This window comes from Parus major, chromosome 2 (genome assembly GCF_001522545.3).
Source record: "Parus major isolate Abel chromosome 2, Parus_major1.1, whole genome shotgun sequence".
NCBI classification, from domain to species: Eukaryota; Metazoa; Chordata; class Aves; order Passeriformes; family Paridae; genus Parus; species Parus major.
The window spans coordinates 123,150,920-123,169,881 of NC_031769.1; the positions used below are offsets into that span (position 1 = coordinate 123,150,920).

The window sequence follows — 18,962 nt, forward strand, 5'->3', positions numbered from 1 at the left end:
TCCGAGCGTGATGCCCTTCCGAAACACCTTCCTGCGGCATGTCTCCAGCTCTGTGCTCCTCAGAGAGAGAGAGAGACATGGGGCTCCTGGAGAGGATACGGCAGAGAGCTACAAAATTAATCAAGGGACTGGAACATCCCTCTTCGGAGGAAAGAAGAGAGTTGAGCCTCTTTAGCCTTGAGAAGAAGCGACTGAGAGGTGGCCTCACCAATGTCTGTAAGCCTCTTATGGGAGGGTTCCAAGAGGCTGGGGCCAGGCTCTTCTCAGTGGTGCCAAGCAGTAAGACGAGGCAACAGGCAGAAACTGATGCACAGGAATTTCCACATGAATAGAAGGAAGAACTTATTTTTTTATTGTGTGTGTGACCACTCAATCGAACAGGCTGTCCAGAGAGGCTGTGCAATCTCTCTCCCTGGAGATACTGGGCCCCTGTGCCGTGCGCTCTAGGATGACCCTGCATGTGCGGGGAGGTTGGACCAGATGACCCCCTCTGGTCCTTTCCAGCCTGACCCACTCTTGTTACGCCGCTCTGCCCGGCGCTGGCTGAGGGCAGCGGCGGCTCGGCCTCCGAGGGGCCGCCCCCGGGCCCGCCCCGCCGCCAGGTGCGGTGCCGCCGCCGCCCGTGGGATTTTGAAGTGCAGTTACGGCGTGTGCCGGGCAGGGAGGCTCCTGAGGACCGGACTGGCGGGTGCCGAGCCGGGATCTCCGCCATGAGCAAGATCTCCAAGTTCTTCAAGGGGGGCGGCTCGGCCGCCTCCAAGGGCCGCAGGGGTCCCTCGCCGCAGGAGGCGCTGGCCCGGCTGCGAGAGACGGAGGAGATGCTCAGCAAGAAGCAGGAGTACCTAGAGACGCGGATCGAGCGGGAGCTGGCGGTAGCCCGGCAGCACGGCACCAAGAACAAGCGAGGTGAGTGCCGGCCGGGCCGCGCGTGATTAAATCCCGGGAATGGATGCGGCGGGGACTCGGATCTCGCCGGGGCTGGGCCGGGTCACCTGGCTCCGCGGGTGTGCAGTGTGGTTCGGCTGTGGGCTCCGAGCAAGTATCACCACACACGAGGCGGGATGGTGGTTTTGGGTCTTTGGCATCTATTAGTGTTCAATGAACGGTGAATTAATATAGCGGGATGAGAATTTGTTATTCCTCACAAATTTACTGTCTGTGGTTTCCTGTGCGATTCACCTGTCCGTGCTTTGCACCACAGTCGATGCTGGCTGGATACACGGAGGGCAAAGTACTGCTCCTCAGCGAGGGGAGGGAATTGCTGTTTGGGGGCTCAGCATTGGCTGGGCAGCTGGCAAAGGAGATGAAGGATGTGCGGATCTCCTGTATATTCACGAATAAATGCACATTATCCCCATCGCTGACAACTGAGGAACAAAGTGATGCAATGATTTGTCCAAATCATGTAAGAACTATATATGCAACCAAAAAAAGAATGTAGCTAACAAAGCAGTAGTCACTAATGCTCTAAGCTATCAAAGGAGAGGATACTAGGGGGTCAAAAGGTCTGGCTCATATGTATACTGATGTTGTCATCCCTGGGAAGCAAATGATGGTAGTCAGTGTCTTGGGGATATACAGGCCTCAGAGAAACAAGTTAATTACTTCCTGAAGTCACATGGAGACCTATTTGTGTACTCTGAGCTGTATTTTAATTTAAATGCTTCAAAACAGAAGAAGATTTTGAGTTAAAGATTTGTGATGTAACAAGAAAGCAGGTCTTTTGCCTGTTCTTTCTGTTACTCAATAATTTAAAAAATAATGCCCTGTAAGCTCAAACTTTAGAGGAGCTGTTAGAGGCATTTTGGTTAGCTCTCTAATGTATTTGCAATACTTTAGCATTTAATAATTATTAGCAAAGGCAGTTTAACTAGACTAACTTTTAGTTAGAATGGATTTAAAATTGTGGGTTAAGATGGGACAGATTCAAAGGCACATCCAGAGGGAGTAAAGTCACTTGAGAGCTTAACTGAGCCAGCTGTTTAAGAGCATGGGAGTTGTCACACTTGTCCCAGTCTCACACTTTCTACTCCCCTGGCTTCAGCTGGAGTGTCTCTTGGTTCCTTTTCCAAGCACCTCTGTACTGTCACAGTTCAGCTGGAAGCTAACTTGCTATGGGACAAAGTGACCAGGTGGCTCTTAGGGCTGAATTCATTGTGCAAAAGCCTGAGCTGCCAGGCTGGTGCAAGAAAAAAGGTTGGTCCCTATGACTGTAGCAATTCCTGGTTAAATCCCAACATGCTGCTCTGGAACTTCTTCCCAAACCTGAACTATAAGCTGGCACATTTTCAGGAAGAAGAAACATTTCCTGCCTCACTCCTGCCCTTGTACTGCTCCCTTCCTTTTCCTTAGCAGAGCTCCCTGAAGGGTGTGTTTCAGAAAGCTGCATATTTTAAAATACTGTGGTTTTCTTTGTCTGGGCTGTTATTTTTACCCAGGATAGTTTAAGTTCCACTTATCCAGCTGACCTGGTAGCTACATGAGTGCTTGTGCACCTGTGAAGGAGAGGGTGGGGCACAGACAGGAAAAAGAACTTGTTGGGAAAAGGTGGATCTGCTTCTCCTTTAACTCAGCTGTTTGATAGTGGTTTCAGGTGTGTGTTGGCCTTCTGCTTCAGGCATGCAGCATTTTATATCTGAAGCTTTTCTCCCAGATCATTGTTTCCACTGCAGTGCTCAATGTGCAATTTACCTAGTTTTTTATCTACGAAATTATTCATGGAGTTGTATTGCAAACTGATCGTGGTTAAAAATAACTGCTTTTTTATTTTGTCATTTGCCAAAAGTTCATATTAAACTTTTTTTTATTAAACATAATAAAAAGTTCATATTAAAGACCAAAAGTTAAGAACAGTAAAGAGGGAAGAGTAGGGCTAAAAGTTCAGTGTGACAGTTTTTATTCACACCAAAAATGTTTCTAAAACCAAAATGGGATAACCTAAGTGCAGTCAGAGGAGAAGCAGTATGAACCACATATTGTTTAAAATATAACCCTGCTGTGCCAAAATGCTTAAATTTAGCAGGATAGTCAGTGAACTTAAAACCCCAATAATATTTCATTTGATATGTCAATTGCTTTGCAGTTTAATTACTGTTGATTTACATATGTAAGCATATTAACAAGTGTACAGTACTGTATAGCTCAGAGAAAATCTGTGCTGACCACCATCTATTGGAAATATATTATGTAAACATACACACATGAGAGAATGAAGGTTTTAATCTACACTGCCTTGTTGAAGTGAGTGTTTCAGAGGGACAACACTGGTAATTTTAATGTAGTTTGTTTTGGTTTTTTTTTCATTGCATCTGTGTAGAAGCCTATGTGAACTAAAATGGGGCTGTCTGCAACTGGAACAATACAAAGATGTATGCCGGGCTAGAAACTGCACCAAATTCGTATGATCTCACTTGATTTTTATGTGCATGAGTCTGAGTCAGTTGCACCAACACAGGAGAGAGCAGATTCAAGCACCAGCAATTTCTCATGACTTCATATGATTCTTGAATGGGTTTCATGTGACATCAGTAGGCTTAACTTGATTTGAAAGCTGTAATATGCTAGCTATGCCATAGATGTGAAACATCCCTGAAATACTCCTGGCTTTTCCTTTATGAAGAATCTCTGCAGTTCCTGTACCTAATCTGGAATTACCTGTGCTTTTGAGGTGATACATTTCCAGCATTCTCCATTAATATCTGATTGTAGCTAAACCACTTCAGGGGTTTTTGTTTGCTGAAATTCCTTCTGAAGAGGTTATATCATGAAAGTAACATACACATGAATGTGTGTTGTTTCACCCTGGTGTCTTTCACAGATCCTAAAAATATTAAAAAAAACTTGATACAAAGAATAAAGTTAAGATATGCCATCCAGAATATGATTAAATCTTAACCATAAAAAATCCAATAGTATTACTGAGGACAAAACCTATGAAGAAAGTGTGAATAACAGTGAGGATTTCACAAGTAGATGCTGCTAAGTATGTTGTGTTTTATGTTTGGGCAGGGCTTATGTAGCTGTGTAGCATTCCTTTTCAATGAGGTGTAACCAGGAGGCTGTGGAAGCCAAACAATGATGTGTGTTAGATGGACAGGACAGTCATGCCTACGGTAGGCTGTGGGACAGGTTGGGAGTGAGGGGTTTTGGCAGGGACATAAAGGACAGTCCTTGGTGTGTCTTTGCTCTGTGAGTTACAGTGATTTTTCTCTGACTTTCATGATCACATTTCAAGTGTCTTGCCATGAACTGGAATACTTTTAACTGGTCCAGCTCATTATTATTCTTGATTTTGCTCCTCAGTTGTAACTGGATGTGGCTTCTTCCACAAGGCTTTAAGGACTGTGAAGTGCTGAAAATGAGCCTAATTAGGGTCCTGTCATTTTTATGGCCTCAGCAGCATTGTCTTTGGCTGTCCCTGGAGTGAGGGAGGTCAGAAGCTGCAGTCCATGAATCCCTTGCAGGCCTGAGGTGGAAGTTTGTGAACTGTATCCAAGAATGAGACCTGGTATTTTCACAGTGGTGTTACATCTTCAGAAGAAACAGTCTTATCCTACTTCAGTAGTTTTCTCATTGGAATTATAGAGATTATTAGACAACAGTTTTATTTCTGCTTCAGAAGATGATGAGCTCGTTGTGCTTTCTGTACTGATGGGTGTTGGTGGTGGGCTTGACAGGTAAAGGTGGTATTACTGCACTGTTGCTTTTCAGTCTGATCTGTCATGAAACCATGAGAAGGGTGCCACAACTCTTATTATGTCATTACTGCCGTTTTTAATTTTGAAATCTGGATATTCAGTGTGGCCATGATTCTTATTGCCCAGCTGGCCATTTCTGCTTCCTTAACAAAGTGTCAGTATTGTAGCAATATTTAAAAATGCTTGCAATGTGCAGTGGAAGACCAGTAAATGTTCTATGTACTTTGTAAAACACAGAAAAATAGATACCAAATAACAATGAAATCCTCTTAAATTAGTGGTTGGAGCTACTGTAGTGAAATACTCTGCAATAAAGGGCAGTCATTTAACACAAATCAGGAAAATCATATAGCGTGGTGTGAATTTATAATGCTTTGCTTGATAGTGAAGGAGTGTGAATTTATTTCCTATGAAGTGCTTTATTCTGTAAGTTGCTGGTAAAACTAAAGAGAAGGAAGATAATATGTTGCACCACAATAATTAGGAAGAGCTGTTTATGAATAGCTGAAGTCACAGAGAGTTTAGCTTCTCTGTGTTTTCTTGATTTGGGTGTGGTTTAATTAAATGATCTTGAGATTTTGAAAACAACTGCTTTGTGTGTAACTGAGGAAATCCATTTTCTCTGTGAGCAACCAATAATAACAGCAGCATTGCAGAGTCCCATTTCTGAAGAACACTGACTAAAAAGACTGCCCATGATAGATGCTTGTTCCAGCTGAAGTCTTTCTGCATCAGTTTATTAGTGCTCCTTAGTCCACAGGGCCTCAGACTCCGCTCTGGCCCAGCCGGTGTTATGCGCAGTTTCAGACTGTTACATTTGTCTGGAACCTCTAGCTTCCTAACCTAAGAATCCAGGATCAAATTTGATCCAATGGAAGCTAAGAAAGGAAGTGGCTGGTGTCTTAACTCTATGAATACTAAACATAAATAAGTAGGGAAATAATAAGTAGGTAAAGCTTGTTGGGGATTAAATCAATATTAAGTATTTTAGAATCGCCAGTGAGACTTTTACAATTCTTACATTTGCTGTGTGCATGGCATCATCTGGAGTTTGTGCAACTTCTTCAGAATATGAGTGATCTTTGAACCATCCCCCAAAACTGGGGAAAATCTTGGATTTGAATGCTGTGATTAATCTGTTGGGGTTGTGGTTTGCTGTCCTGAAACATCTTGCTGCAGATGGTGGAAGGCATCTAAGCCTGTGTGAATGCCTGTCCTTGTGCAGCTCATGATGAGTAATTTTGATCAGGTTGATTTAAGCATTTGTCAACAAAGCATTGATTTTTTTAGTGTGCTGTTACACACCATAAATCTTTGTGCCCTCCTTGGGGGAATCCTCATTTAATTTGGAAAGTTGTATACCCAGTGTCAAGGTTCAGTGTTATTGCACATGGGCAATTTTAACAGGACTGCAACAGTAGCTGCTGCTTTTGGTTGAGTTTGGGGGGGCACAGGGCTGCTGGGGTTTGCAGGCACTGAATCTGTTTAAAAAATTAACTCTAGGAGACAAGGGAAGGAATGGGGGTGCTAATAGCACTGAAAGAAACCAAACAATGGGTTAACTCAGTCCCTTGGTTTCGTTTGGTGGGGCTTTTTTGCCTGGCACGTGTAGTTTGGAAAGGCCTCTCATCAGGAAATGCTTGTGGCAAAACTGTGTGTTCTACACCCTGAGGCCAAGAGAAAGTTCTTTTCTCCTCATGCTTGTCACGTGCATTTATTCTGGTAATGATTTACTCTGGGCAGAGTACGCTGCTCATAACTTAGTGAACATAAAAGACTAATCTCGACAATTTACAAAGATAATGGGGTGTAGCTGGATTTGACTGTGCCTGTGTCTACAAAGTTCTTTATGTTTTTAAATTCTAAGGTTTAAAGATCGCATTCCTAAGTGTTTGTAAGAAATAGATGAACTAAAAAATGGAGTAATGCAAATCCTCCTCTGATGTAACTCATCTGCCTGGCTAGGCCATTTGGGCCCTCTGTTGCACTTCACAGTTACTGCTGCTGAGACAAAGTTTAAAAAGCGCTTTTGGTGGAGTTGTGGTTATCATGGCAGATCTTGTCTTCCAGGGATCTAAGGAAGATCACTGTCTTCTTTAGGTTTTACTTACATTTTGCAGCTTACTCTTTTCTTCTCTCTTCTGTTTCCTCCCTTCTGACTTCTCTCTGATGTTTTTCTTTTTCCTTCCCATCTTCCCTGCTTTGCCTGTGTGCGCAGGATGGAGTTCAAGATCTCCCACAGTGGAGGAAGATGCTGCTTTTCCTTGTGGTGCTAAAAGGAGTTAATCTAAAAGAGGCTTCCCAGCATGTTCATGCAACAGCCTGTTGGTGATTAACAGGCTGCCAATCTGGTGTGGCCAAAGTTTGTCTCCCTCATAGTAAGGTAGGAGGGTGAGAATTATAAATTCTGCGTATCAGCTTGGTGCTGAACTACTTGTCCTTGCATTTGCTATGAAAACAGTATGAGTGCACTTTGCCTCTTCCCATTCTAGCTGCCTTACAAGCGCTGAAGAGAAAAAAGAGATATGAGAAACAGTTGAATCAAATTGATGGGACACTTTCGACTATTGAGTTCCAGAGAGAGGCATTGGAAAATTCCCACACCAACACAGAAGTGCTCAAGAACATGGGTTATGCTGCACAAGCTATGAAAAAAGTACATGAAAATATGTAAGTGTTTTCTAGTAGCTTCCAAGTTGAACTTACTAACCACTTTCAAATTATTCCATCACTACAAACTGTTGTATGAAGTTAGATAGTTTTGACTTAATTTTTGGTTCGGGCACTGAATGTCAGGAATGCTGTTAGTGCTGTAGTGTTATATTTGGCAGGAAAATGTATTTTCCTAACAATAACTCTAGAAGGAAATTCACTTAACTAGTGAGATCTGTTTTCTTAAGTCTATCTTGGCAGTGGAGAGTGGTCTCTGTCCTTGGCTTGTCTAGAAGAAAGTCTAATAGAAACTAGGTGGACTCTTTTCCTCGGAATCCATAAGCTGGACTGTGGGATTCAAAATACTAAATAGATCCATCTCCTTCCTATCTGCCCCTTCTAAAAGAGAATTACATTTTTATTTTCATAGGTCCTATATTGTTTCAAGGGATGTTTTTCTGCCTGAACAAACAGAGTTAAATCAGAAGGGTTATTCTGGAAGAAATAAACAGGAACTGAAACAATAATGAAGTTAACAATAAGGGGAAACCTTTAAATGGGGTAAAATTCTGTTAAGTTCCCCCCAGTTCTGGTGAAAGCTTAACATCAAAAAAGATTCATAAAATCATAGAATAGTTCGGGTTCAAAGGGACTTTTAAAGACAATCCTGTTCAAACACCCTGCAGTGAAGAGGAGGATCTTCAACTAGATCAGGTTGTCCAGAGTCCATCCAACCTGACCTTGGATGTTTCTAGTGATGGGGCATCCACCATTTCTGGGCAACCTGTGCTGGTGCTTCACCACCCTCATTTTAAAAAACTTCTTCCTTGAATCAAATCTAAATTGACCCTCTTTTGGGTTAAAGATGTTACCCTCTTCCCCTCTCTTTTATAAACCCCCTTTTAAGTACCAAAAGCCCTGTAAAAATGCTGGCCTTGGGGGTCTGGTCATGGGCTGTGACTGTCTGGCAGAGGTATGAGGAGCACAGAGAGGGAGAGATGCAGTCTATTGCAGTTTGACTTTTGTTGTAATCCCATCATGGAAGTAGGTGGACTGGGTGTAGGTGAGGAAGACTATTCCCTGTGAATTCTGATGTTTAAGGAGTCATGGGCATAAAAAGAAAATGGGGTCTTTTCAAGTGTGTTCTTGAAGTACTCCCCCTCTGTGTTCTGCAGGATTTGAATGATATGTCTTTAAAAAAATGTTTCCATGTTACCTTGCCAGGGATTTGAACAAAATCGATGATTTGATGCAAGATATCACTGAACAGCAAGATGTTGCCCAGGAAATTTCAGATGCTATCTCAAACCGAGCCACCTTTGGTGATGAGTTTGATGAGGTTAGTACTTCAGGCCTGTGAGTTTTAACTCCATAGTTATTTTGCTGTGCAGTGGTTTGTTTCTCAGGAAATATGGATATGAGATTCCTTGGTTCTAGCTTACCCTCTCCAGGACAATTCTATAATTTTATTATAAATATAAAAATGAAATAAAATATTATATATAAAATATATAATGCACTAAATAAAAATCTGCACGTGTAAAAATATAAAAATTATTTTTATTTTTGTCTAAATTTTAAGAAAAGCATTTTTAACTACACTCCTGTAGTTATTCTCATTTGAGCATCGGAGGAGGTCACTGAAACATGTAATTTGTACTACTCCAAGTGGACACTGAAACATATAATTTTTTGTTGCTCCAAATAGACATCCATTTGACTTAAGTGCATGTCCCTATGTCATAGACAGGCTGGTGTTCATAATTCTGAATATTTGGACCATTTTTTAAGGTTGTTTTTGGTGCTTGGAGATGCAGGTCCTTGCCCTGTTACCCAGACCACAGAAGTAGGTCTGATAGGTAGAAGGCCTCTTGGAGGCAGTAAGGTTTCATTCTAAAACTCTTTTCTACTGAAACCCCCACAAGGCATTTAGGACCTTCTCAAATTTTGTTGCAGTAGCTTTCATCCAGTGCTCCCAGATTTGATTTTGTACATCTAAACAGGATATAACTTATTTCTGATCGAACCATGGTTGAGGACTCAATGGTCAAGGTTACTCAAAAATTCTTGTAATCTGTGGAATGCAGAGATGGGTATCATGCTCAATATCACAACCAGTTTTGTTTTGTTTTTCAATTTTGTTTCAAAATGGCCAAGCAGTAAGAATGGTTTGAAGAATGTCCTGAATGCTCAAACCATTCATTCTGTTCCCAGCTAATTTGTTCCTATGTGCCCAAATGCACAACAAAGAAAAATATAAATGCTATATTGCACATATTTCCTTGATTGGAAGTTTCATTCAACAGTTCTAATTTGTTGAAAATAAGAATTATTCTTTGTATTTTGTTCCCATTACCTGCTTTCCTGTAATTCCATTTAGAATGTAAATAGACTTTCCAAGAAACATTTATTCATTACTGGCACAAAGAATGGGATTTGGCCTGAGCTTCGAACAATTGAAAAACTTCCTGTCGCCCCAAACAGCTATACAGTGTCTTACTTTTCAACAGTGCTTAACTTTTTGTAGTCTAGGCTTAGTAAGCATGTTATAGATTGACCTAAGGAAGTTCCTAAGGGATCCCAGTTGAAGCTGATGTGCTTTGTTCTCCTTTGGGAAATAAGCCCCTGTCACTTGGAGTGTCATCGTACCAGCTTTTGCATAGGAGCCTAACACTTAGGGCACTTGGCAGTAACTGGGAAACCTGGTTTGTAGGCTACTCTACCTTAAGAGTGCTAGAATCAGTGACTTAATTGCTGGGATATAAGGTGGTTTGTGTTGAAGGATAATATTAAATTTAATTTTTTTTAAGGATGTTTATTCCATGCACTTGGATGCGTTTTCTCTTAACATGTGTGCCATGGCTGTAAGGAGACCATGGAAACATGTGATTTCTCCTGCTCCAGACAGGCACAGAAACATAAGAGTTCCTTTTCCCTGGGTTGGCACAGTGTATGTTTGCCTTAAATTATAAAACCATGAGAAAGTAAATACAGGTATAAATCCTGTGGTGGTTATGCAACTGTCATTTTAAGTTCGACATTGGTGATAAAGTATAAATGTGTAGGCAAAGCCCATTTCAGTATCTAATAGCTCCTACTTTACTACTTTTTTGAAACTTCCCCCACCCCTCTCCAGTTGTTTTTGCCCATTGTTTCTTTGAAACCATTTTATCAATGTGGCAAAGATCCATTTCTCTACAAATATGTAACATTTATCTTCCTTTCTTTAGGAAGCTTCAGCTGAGAAATAAATTCCTTGCTTTTTAAAAAAGCATACGACCTTTTAATTTTTAGCATTGTACGAGTGGATTAGATTGTCTGTCCAAATCAGCCTCTGCACCTAAAAGCCCATGAGTGCTGAATGCTTCAAGAGTGAATAACAGGACCCAAAGGACAGTTTTGATTCCAGTGCTGCTTTGAAATCACATATAATCCTGGACTTACATGATAGGGCTGAAGCATAATGTTTAATGACAGTCTGCCTTATAACCACTGGAAGGTGTTTACCTTTTAAAATGGGAAGAAAGGCACATTAAAGTTAGAATCCATTGAAGGGTACAGGCTCTAGATTTGGAACAAACCTAGTAAAAACCAGAGTAAAAAAAAACCCAGAGTAAAAAGCAGCGAGGCTTTTTACTCTGTATTTGCCTTTTTGGCATGTATTATACTGCTGTTAGTTTTGTTTATAATTTTATTCCTTGTCCTGTTTCTAACTTTCATTATCCTATTTTCAGTGTTCAATTAAGGTTTACTTAATTGCCCATATTTAGTAAAAATTACACTTTTTAATGTGCTGTTTCTTGATATGTCCTTTCAGGTGTAAACTGTTTTTTTTTGTAGTACTTTGCTTCACAGTGGTTAAATGTGCCCTTGCATTTGTAAATCATGTTTTCCTTGAATTTAGGATGAGTTGCTGGCAGAATTAGAAGAACTGGAGCAAGAAGAACTGAACAAGGGAATGAGAGATGTCAGGTTGCCAAGTGTTCCGTCCACATCGCTGCCTTCTCGCCCTGGTAAAATGCCTCTTGCCATTATATATTTCTCATTGTTAAGCCATGCTGTGAGAAAGGGGAGAGGAAAAGAATGTTTCAGATATGCGTTTAACTCTGTTATAACTTTTCAAATGTTATAAATTCATTTTCTTATTTTTGTATCTGCTTAACAGAAAAAGCAGAGTGGGATTCCATTTCTCTCTGTGAAAGCATTTAGGACCAAATTCTCTGTAGATTTGGGGTGACAAACTCAGCACATACCTTGCATGTATACTGATGAATCTCCTACTGAAATGTAGTAAGATCATTGAGGAATGATCTTTTTTTGCCTTTTTTTCCCTTCTTTTTGGCAATTAAATCCTTAGTGTCTTTCAATTAGAGTCTGACCTAGATTCCAAATGTTTACGTCATAAAGATCCAGCTTTGCAGGGTAGTGGTTTGATATTTTCTACTGGTACTTTAATTAGAAATGAAGGAGGCATTGGGAAGCACATATTTAAAGACATATTTTCATTCCTTTCCTTACTTTCTACTGAACAGGCTTATTCCCGGTATTAAGCTGTAGTTTTATTTTTCTGTAGTTCTGCCCTGTTCATTTTGAATTCAGCCAGAGGCAGTCAACTTTTAATACACTTTTCACTGCCAGTTGAAAGACTTGCTGTGACTGACATTAGTAAAAGAATGTAAATACTTGATGGTAAGGAACAGCACACATGTGACACAGGTTGTTTATAGTTTCTGCTACAGAACAGGTTACCTAGACCAGCTCAACTCAGATAATATGATAAGTGTTTTGGCAGATGACACTTAAATCTTGAGAAGCAGTTTAAAATGCTCAAGTGGAGACTGTGACCTCATCTACTGAACTCATCTACTGAATTGCAGAACAGTTACTAAAAAAAGGGATTTAGAAAAACAGTGAAAATTTAGTCTGGCCATTATGATTTGTTTATACATTGCCTTCCAGATCCAGCTGTGCCAGTTGATATTTTTATTAAATGCAGACCATCTCCATGTGATTCTCACTATTTTAATTTTCTACTTCATGCATCTGAATGACTGCTTCAGGCAAGATGAGCTGGTTGCAATTACATAGTTCAAAGCTGTGAAAAACTGGCTTATGCTTTCTGAATCTCTCTGCTTACTTAAACAGCACAGCAACAGACCAGTTGATGGATCTATAATGCATCAACTGGAGATGCATGTTGCCCTCCTGATTTTGAGGATGAGGAAACTGCAATGAGCGAGGCATAATGACCTTCCCCGGTTACAAAGTGACCCTGTGACACTTGCAGAATAGGGACTAAACCTGTGGTCCCCTGTGTGCCTCTCCCACCCTTAGTCCCCAAAGGGTAGTTGCAGTTCCCCTCAAGACAGCAGCTCCTGGCCCTGTGGCTGTCCCAGGCAGGAGCCAGCTGGCTGCTGTAAAGGTGCACACACAGGGGTTGGACCCAGCAGCAGTGTTCCATTGGAGGCTGGAGAGAAGCCACTCCTGACGTGCACAGCCCACAGATGGAGGAGGCAGCCTGAGGCTGAACCTGGGCTCTTGGGTGTCTAATTTGTGGGTCAGCAAATGAAGACAGTTTGGATGAGGTTTTAGTTTAGTGAATGCAGGTGATGTGTGATAGGAGATTTGGGTACAAAGTGTGTGTGGGGCATGATACAGCGCTGGGAATTGCTGTTAACACAGCAGTTAACTGATGTCACCTGAGCAAAGCAAGTTCAGGAATGTCTTTCTCCATTTAATAAATGACACCATCCATTAAAACAGGGTGAGTTCATTCAGAGACTTGCTTGTGCAGAACCTCTCAGCATTATTTGGAAAGGTAGCAGGATGTGCAGCTGGCCAGGATAGGTCACTTTTGCTCGTTTACATGGGGGTGAGAGAACTGACAGCATTCTTGTGGGCCTTTGCTGGCTGCGACAACCTTTAGAAATGAAATGTTTTTTCTGTGTGAGTCTTTCAGAAGGAATGACGTCAGACCTGTATTATGAACTTTAGGTTCTGTAGGAAATATGATGAGGCAGAATAGTCACATCTCTTGTGAGCTTCATTCCTGCATTACTCATATTTAGCTTGCTACTCAGTAAATTGGTCTGAGATCTTCACACAGAAAAGCACTATGCAAGTCCTCATTCTAATAGATACAGTGGTTCTGATTGTTACTTTAGTTGATTGGTATTGTCTCTTTATCTGCAGCATCGACCAGGAAACGAGCAGAGGATGAAGATGAAATGAAGAAACTGGCTGCCTGGGCTTCATAAGAGCATGGTCTTTTTAAAACTCCAAACATTATAGTGCAGAATGTAAAGAGCTGTACTGCTGTTTTATAATCTCACTGATTTAGTGTGGTTGCATTTCATACAGGCTGGTTTTTTATGACATGTCTTGCTGAGACTGGTGTTACTGCCATATTACGAAACTAGCTTAAAAACCAGCAAACAAAATAATTAAGTAGTTGCCTAAACCTTCAGGCATATATTTTTTTTCAGCCTTGTCAAGAGATTTGTTTTATTATTAGTATCAGTTTTTAATAGGTACTATCTTACCACATCTGTTGGTTTGTAAAACCTGTGTGCCTCACTAATGCTCAAAGCTGGATTCGTTTTTGAAATGCGGAAGCTAAGTAAGTTGTCAGGGCCCTATAACTAGAGGGTTATTTGGTTCAGACTATTTTAATATTAGCAAAACAACTTAATACATGTCCTCACTTGCAAGTTCTTTGAGCCCAGGAATTACTAACAATTCATTTGGACATGAAGATTCAAACAGTCTGCCGGGAGCAACTTACGGTGTCCTAGATATTAAGAGGAAGCTCTTCTGTAGGCTTATTGAAGTGGGATGTGTTACTTGTTTTGTTTTAACTGGCCACAATGTCTGATGCACTTCTCTAAGTCAACTTAAATTGTATTTTAGACTATTTCTGACTAGGTTACAGAATTATAGTGATTGAGGAAAGCAAAACATCTAGGTTCTTACAGATTCTTGCCAAACACTACTGATTTTCATTAACCCTGTCAAAAGTCCAGAAGAGATTTGACCTTCCTGTACTCTTATCCTCTTCCTTGTCTTTCTAGGATGAGTCTTTACTTAGTATGATAATACTCATCCTCACAGAAGGAATTAGCAATACATTTTTAATTATACAATTTCAAAATAATTTTAATTTCTGAGCATCTGGTTCTTTTCTCTTACTCAGCTTGTAAATGGTAATAGTACCAGTGCATTGCATTTGCAGTTGCCTTTTTAAACCCTTAAAAGCTGATTCTGGGTTACTTGTGAAGTTGGTGTGTTACTGTCCAACTGACAGCGTTTTAGCCTGAGGAACACGTGCCACTCTTGAGTGCTAAACTATTACGTATATGGAGAAATTGCTGTTCAAATGCAACCCAAAAATTAAATAGGCTGCTTTGTACTAACAAAGTATTAAACAACTCTTAAGCTCTATGCTAGTAGCCTACTGTCAGTCACAAGGAAATAGTAAAACACTGTGGAGTTCTTCGGGATGTAGGAAGCAGAGTCCTTGATCTAGGCTTCTTGTTTTCAAATGAATTTAAATTTAGTGGTGCCTGAACCACCTGGGGAATAGTGGTGGACTTGGTTTCTGTAGGTCTTCAGCAATAGAAGACTGACCCCTTCTCTTGCAGGCTTTAGCCTGTGATTTGCTGGGTGTTCAGCTTCAATAGGTTTCAGTAGCCTTCAGCTTAGTGGATTTTAGGTTAAGTATAAGCAAATATGTATTTCTAGATGTGGCCTGCTCAGAGCCTCTCAAGTTGAACCCCATGGATAAAACCCAACATGTATAAACCCTGTGGAGAGATTGACTTTTTCAGAACTTTCATTCTCTGTGGAGGAATTGCTTTTGGATTGTATCTGTATGACAGCTGAATCAAGTCTTGCCACTTCAGTTAATTTGCTTGCTGGAAAAAACTGTGTGTATTAATTCTGTCCTAAAATTTGGAGGTACCAAGAAAATCGTCCCTTTTTGTTGAGAGTAGAGAAAGTGTGGAATTATTTTTGTTTTAAATACAAAATAAAACAGAAAAAGAAAGAACAGAATTGCCTTAAATTTAAAAATACATTTTGAACTCTGTAGGAGTAGGAAACCAAATACTAACAAAATGCTACTTGGTTTTAGTGCTTGCTGAAATTCAGCATGAGATGTTAGCTGAAAGCAAGAACATTTAGGAAAATAGAAAATATTCTAAATTATTTCAAACCCATTTGCTAACCCTTCTTGAACACAGGCTTGAATCCTGTGTTCAAAGTGTGTAGTTTATGTAGGTCTCTGAATTGGATACGAAACATATTAGCACAGACTGGGTGCAGGATCATGTGAGGCTGGCAGTGCTTCTGGACACTTCTGGTATTTCTAAATATGAAGCCATGCCTACATAATCCCATGGTTAGTTTGGAAGAGCTGGCTTCCAGGCTCTGTTCTTGGTTGAATTAGTAGTTTAGCAGTGCTTGGCTCTTATGCAGCCCTTGGCATTATTTGGAGTCCTCTATAACCTAATGGATCTCTAAACTTCCAATTTGAAACTAAAGTGACTTTAAGTCTACTTTGGAAAATGTGGGCCTGCTGTTTTTGAATAAGAATTTTCCATGTGAACACCCCTCACTGGAGACAAAAAAATCCTGTAGAGATCTTCTTTGCTAACCAGTGTTTGACTTCCAGCAATGTTTTGGCCAAGTGTTGATTCTGAAGGAGCTTCAGGTGTGTTCAGTTTATTAATCTCAGACCAAGCACTTTCTAACATTTTGTTTTTAAAGGTGAAGAAGTGAAACTCCATGTTCAGGTGAGCTGCTCTGTAGGCTTATGTATAGTGGCTGGTGATCCTGAAAGACAGACTTATGTACCAGTTCATAGGCCAGGATGTGAGGTTGGTGAAATTGTACTCAGAAACACTGTAGTGATGTACAGAAACCAAAATACACCATATGGACCTCCATAACTGCAGTGTTTGTTGCCATATTTTTTTGGGACACCCATTTTCTCCAAGGACAAAGGGGCTGCAGGGATTTAACTCAGCTGAAGGAGTGGCGCTTTCCTGTGTAAATTCAGATAACAGTGGGACAAATGGCTCTTTCTTCTTTGAACATATGCCTTTCTTCACGCCAGGATGGTATTTGTTTAGTATGTAAGCAGTCGAGAGTGAATAATGTCAATGTGTTATTGTAAATGTACCCTATTAACTGGAACATATTTTACAGGAGGACTATGGTAGCAGATGGTGTACTGTAACTGACTTCCTTCTTGTTGCTTATTTATTCTGAGATTGTTTTTTCTCCTAACAGGCTTAGAAATTTTTAACCTGGATAACTTTGAAAAGGGGAAATATATTAATAAAAAGTGAAACTAATTCATATATTTATATATATATATATGTATACACACTGTAAATAAATATTTTGGTGTCATGTTTGTGTTACATGATTTTGTTAAATTTCTTTTCCTATCAAGCAAAATTGTAAGTACTGTCCTTACACTGTCATTAGGATATAGTGCTCCTTCAAAGGATATTTTGAAACATTTTTTGATGTATTAATCTTTCAGCAGCCAGTTAGCATTCAAGAATTCTTTTAAGTTGATTTGCTTTAAAAAACAACCAACAAAAAACCACACCCCAGTGTAAGTTGTGGTGTTTGGGCTGCATTCCTTCACACTTAACCATTGTGTAGCAAGAAATTATTTTAATTTAATATATCAGAAATACCTCCCTCTCCTCCCCTCTGACACAAAGATGTTATCATTGCTTCAGTGATACGTGTTTTTCACTTTCCAGGCCTTGAAAGGAAGCATGATCTGATCTTTTAAAAAGGAAAAAGAAAAAAAAAATATAATAGGCAAGGATGAAGTGAGATAAATACAAAATGCATTTTTTCATTCATCTTATTAAATTTCTTTAAAGTCTGTGTGTGTGTATAGTGTTGCACCTTTTATGTACATGCACATATATTTATATGTATGTATGAAATGCTGGAGAAGAGATTTAGGACCACTGTTCATTATCTGGTAGGGAAAGGCTTCAATTGCTTGGGCAGCTTCTGTTTTCCTCTTTGTAAATCCTAAGGGTTATGTCACAAAATGCCAAAGACCTGCTGTGGTACGAATACTGCTGTCTGTGTCTACAGCTCTGGGGGGTGGAAGAACAGGATGAGAGTGCAGGGGGAATATTTAGAAAATCTCACCATCTTTCATGATGTAGACCTTATATTTTTTTAATTATGTCATTTTTTTAGAAACATAAGGAGAAAAATTTAGTCTCAAAAATTATTTAGCAGCACATTTTAAGAACTACAAGTAGTATAATCTCAGATAGCTCTCATATTTTCTCACATCTGTCCCCATTGCAGAGACTGTGGCAAGATCCACCTTCATAGCACTGTTGATCCAGGTGTATATTGTAGGAAAAGTATAGCTAGTTTATGTGACTTTGATCATAGTTTAAATGGTCTGTTGTGTTATCAGCATGTAATTGCCTGTCACCACTGAACTATACTCTTAGGATCAATATCTGCAGATAAAACTAGATAATATAGTTATGAAATGCTAATATGTGCCTAGAAATTTCTGAACAGCCTGTATACATACCTAAGATGAGTGTGTCTGGCAGGGTCACACGTGCCCCCCTGCTTCCCTCCTCTCCTGCACACTACCCTTGTGTTTTCATGTTTTGCTTGTATGTATGCTAGCTGACTTTTCCTCCTGCAACTAGAAGTCTTCTGATGATTCCCTGGTTGCTATTTGCTACAGTTATTTGTCAAATTCCTTATTACCAAGACAAACTTTGGGCAAATGCCATCTTGGGGAGTGTGGGCTTGACGCTCACCCAGGCCCTTACAGCCTGTGCTGTCTCAGCAGCCACTACTACTCAGGCTGTTTTTGGAGCAGCAGGGCAGTGTAGGTACCCCTCAGCTGGCTTTCAGCAGGGCTGGCATCCAGTTCTCCCTAAGACTGAAGGCAAGCTGAGGATCTGTGATTTGAGCTAAATTTAATCAAATAAGTGTTAGGGTAGTTGTCTGAGCTGCTGGTCTGCTGCCATGGAGCTGGTAAGTGTCAATACCTCTCATTCCCACTGCTGTGACATCAGCATTCACCAAGTCTTATGGGGCAAGGAGTGTTCAGTGGTTTCAAACAGGATTAACATGGACACCCCAACTCTACCCTGAGCTTAGCACTCCTTTCTCAAAAAATTAAACTTACACTTTAGGAGTAATGTGAGTGTTCAGATATGTTTAATTTATGAATATATCCAGATGTCTTAGCTTTACTTTTGTACTCAGCTTTAGTAAGCTGATGAACAAACTAAACTCAGCTGGGACTGTGATGTACAGGCGTGTGTAGGGTTGTTGTATTACCAACTGTCTGTGTGTATATGGGGTTTTGGAGTGCCTGGTGCAGCCGCTTTGCTGCCCAGCAGCAGTGGTGAGCTCCATCAGCAGCAGGACTCTGCAGACCTCCAGGAGGAGCTCTGGATTCAGCATACAGCAAGAAACTCCACAGGATGCAGTTTTCTTACAGGACCTGATTTTAGTCTTACTGCTCGTGCTGGAGGAAAAGGCCCGTCTGGAAGTGCTGTTCAAAAACCAGGGGTGAAACCCTCCCACTCCTCCCAC

The 18,962-nt window shown here is 40.5% G+C and overlaps 1 protein-coding gene across 1 annotated transcript; it reads left to right on the forward strand.

The window, feature by feature from the left end:
* The first annotated feature begins 594 nt into the window (after window positions 1-594).
* On the forward strand, window positions 595-16,770 carry CHMP4C (charged multivesicular body protein 4C). Its single transcript, XM_015620134.2, has 5 exons — window positions 595-906; window positions 7,190-7,367; window positions 8,574-8,688; window positions 11,254-11,362; window positions 13,542-16,770. The coding sequence occupies exons 1-5, from the start codon at window positions 711-713 to the stop codon at window positions 13,604-13,606; spliced, it is 663 nt and encodes a 220-aa protein (XP_015475620.1). The 5' UTR covers window positions 595-710; the 3' UTR covers window positions 13,607-16,770.
* The last annotated feature ends 2,192 nt before the right edge of the window (window positions 16,771-18,962 follow it).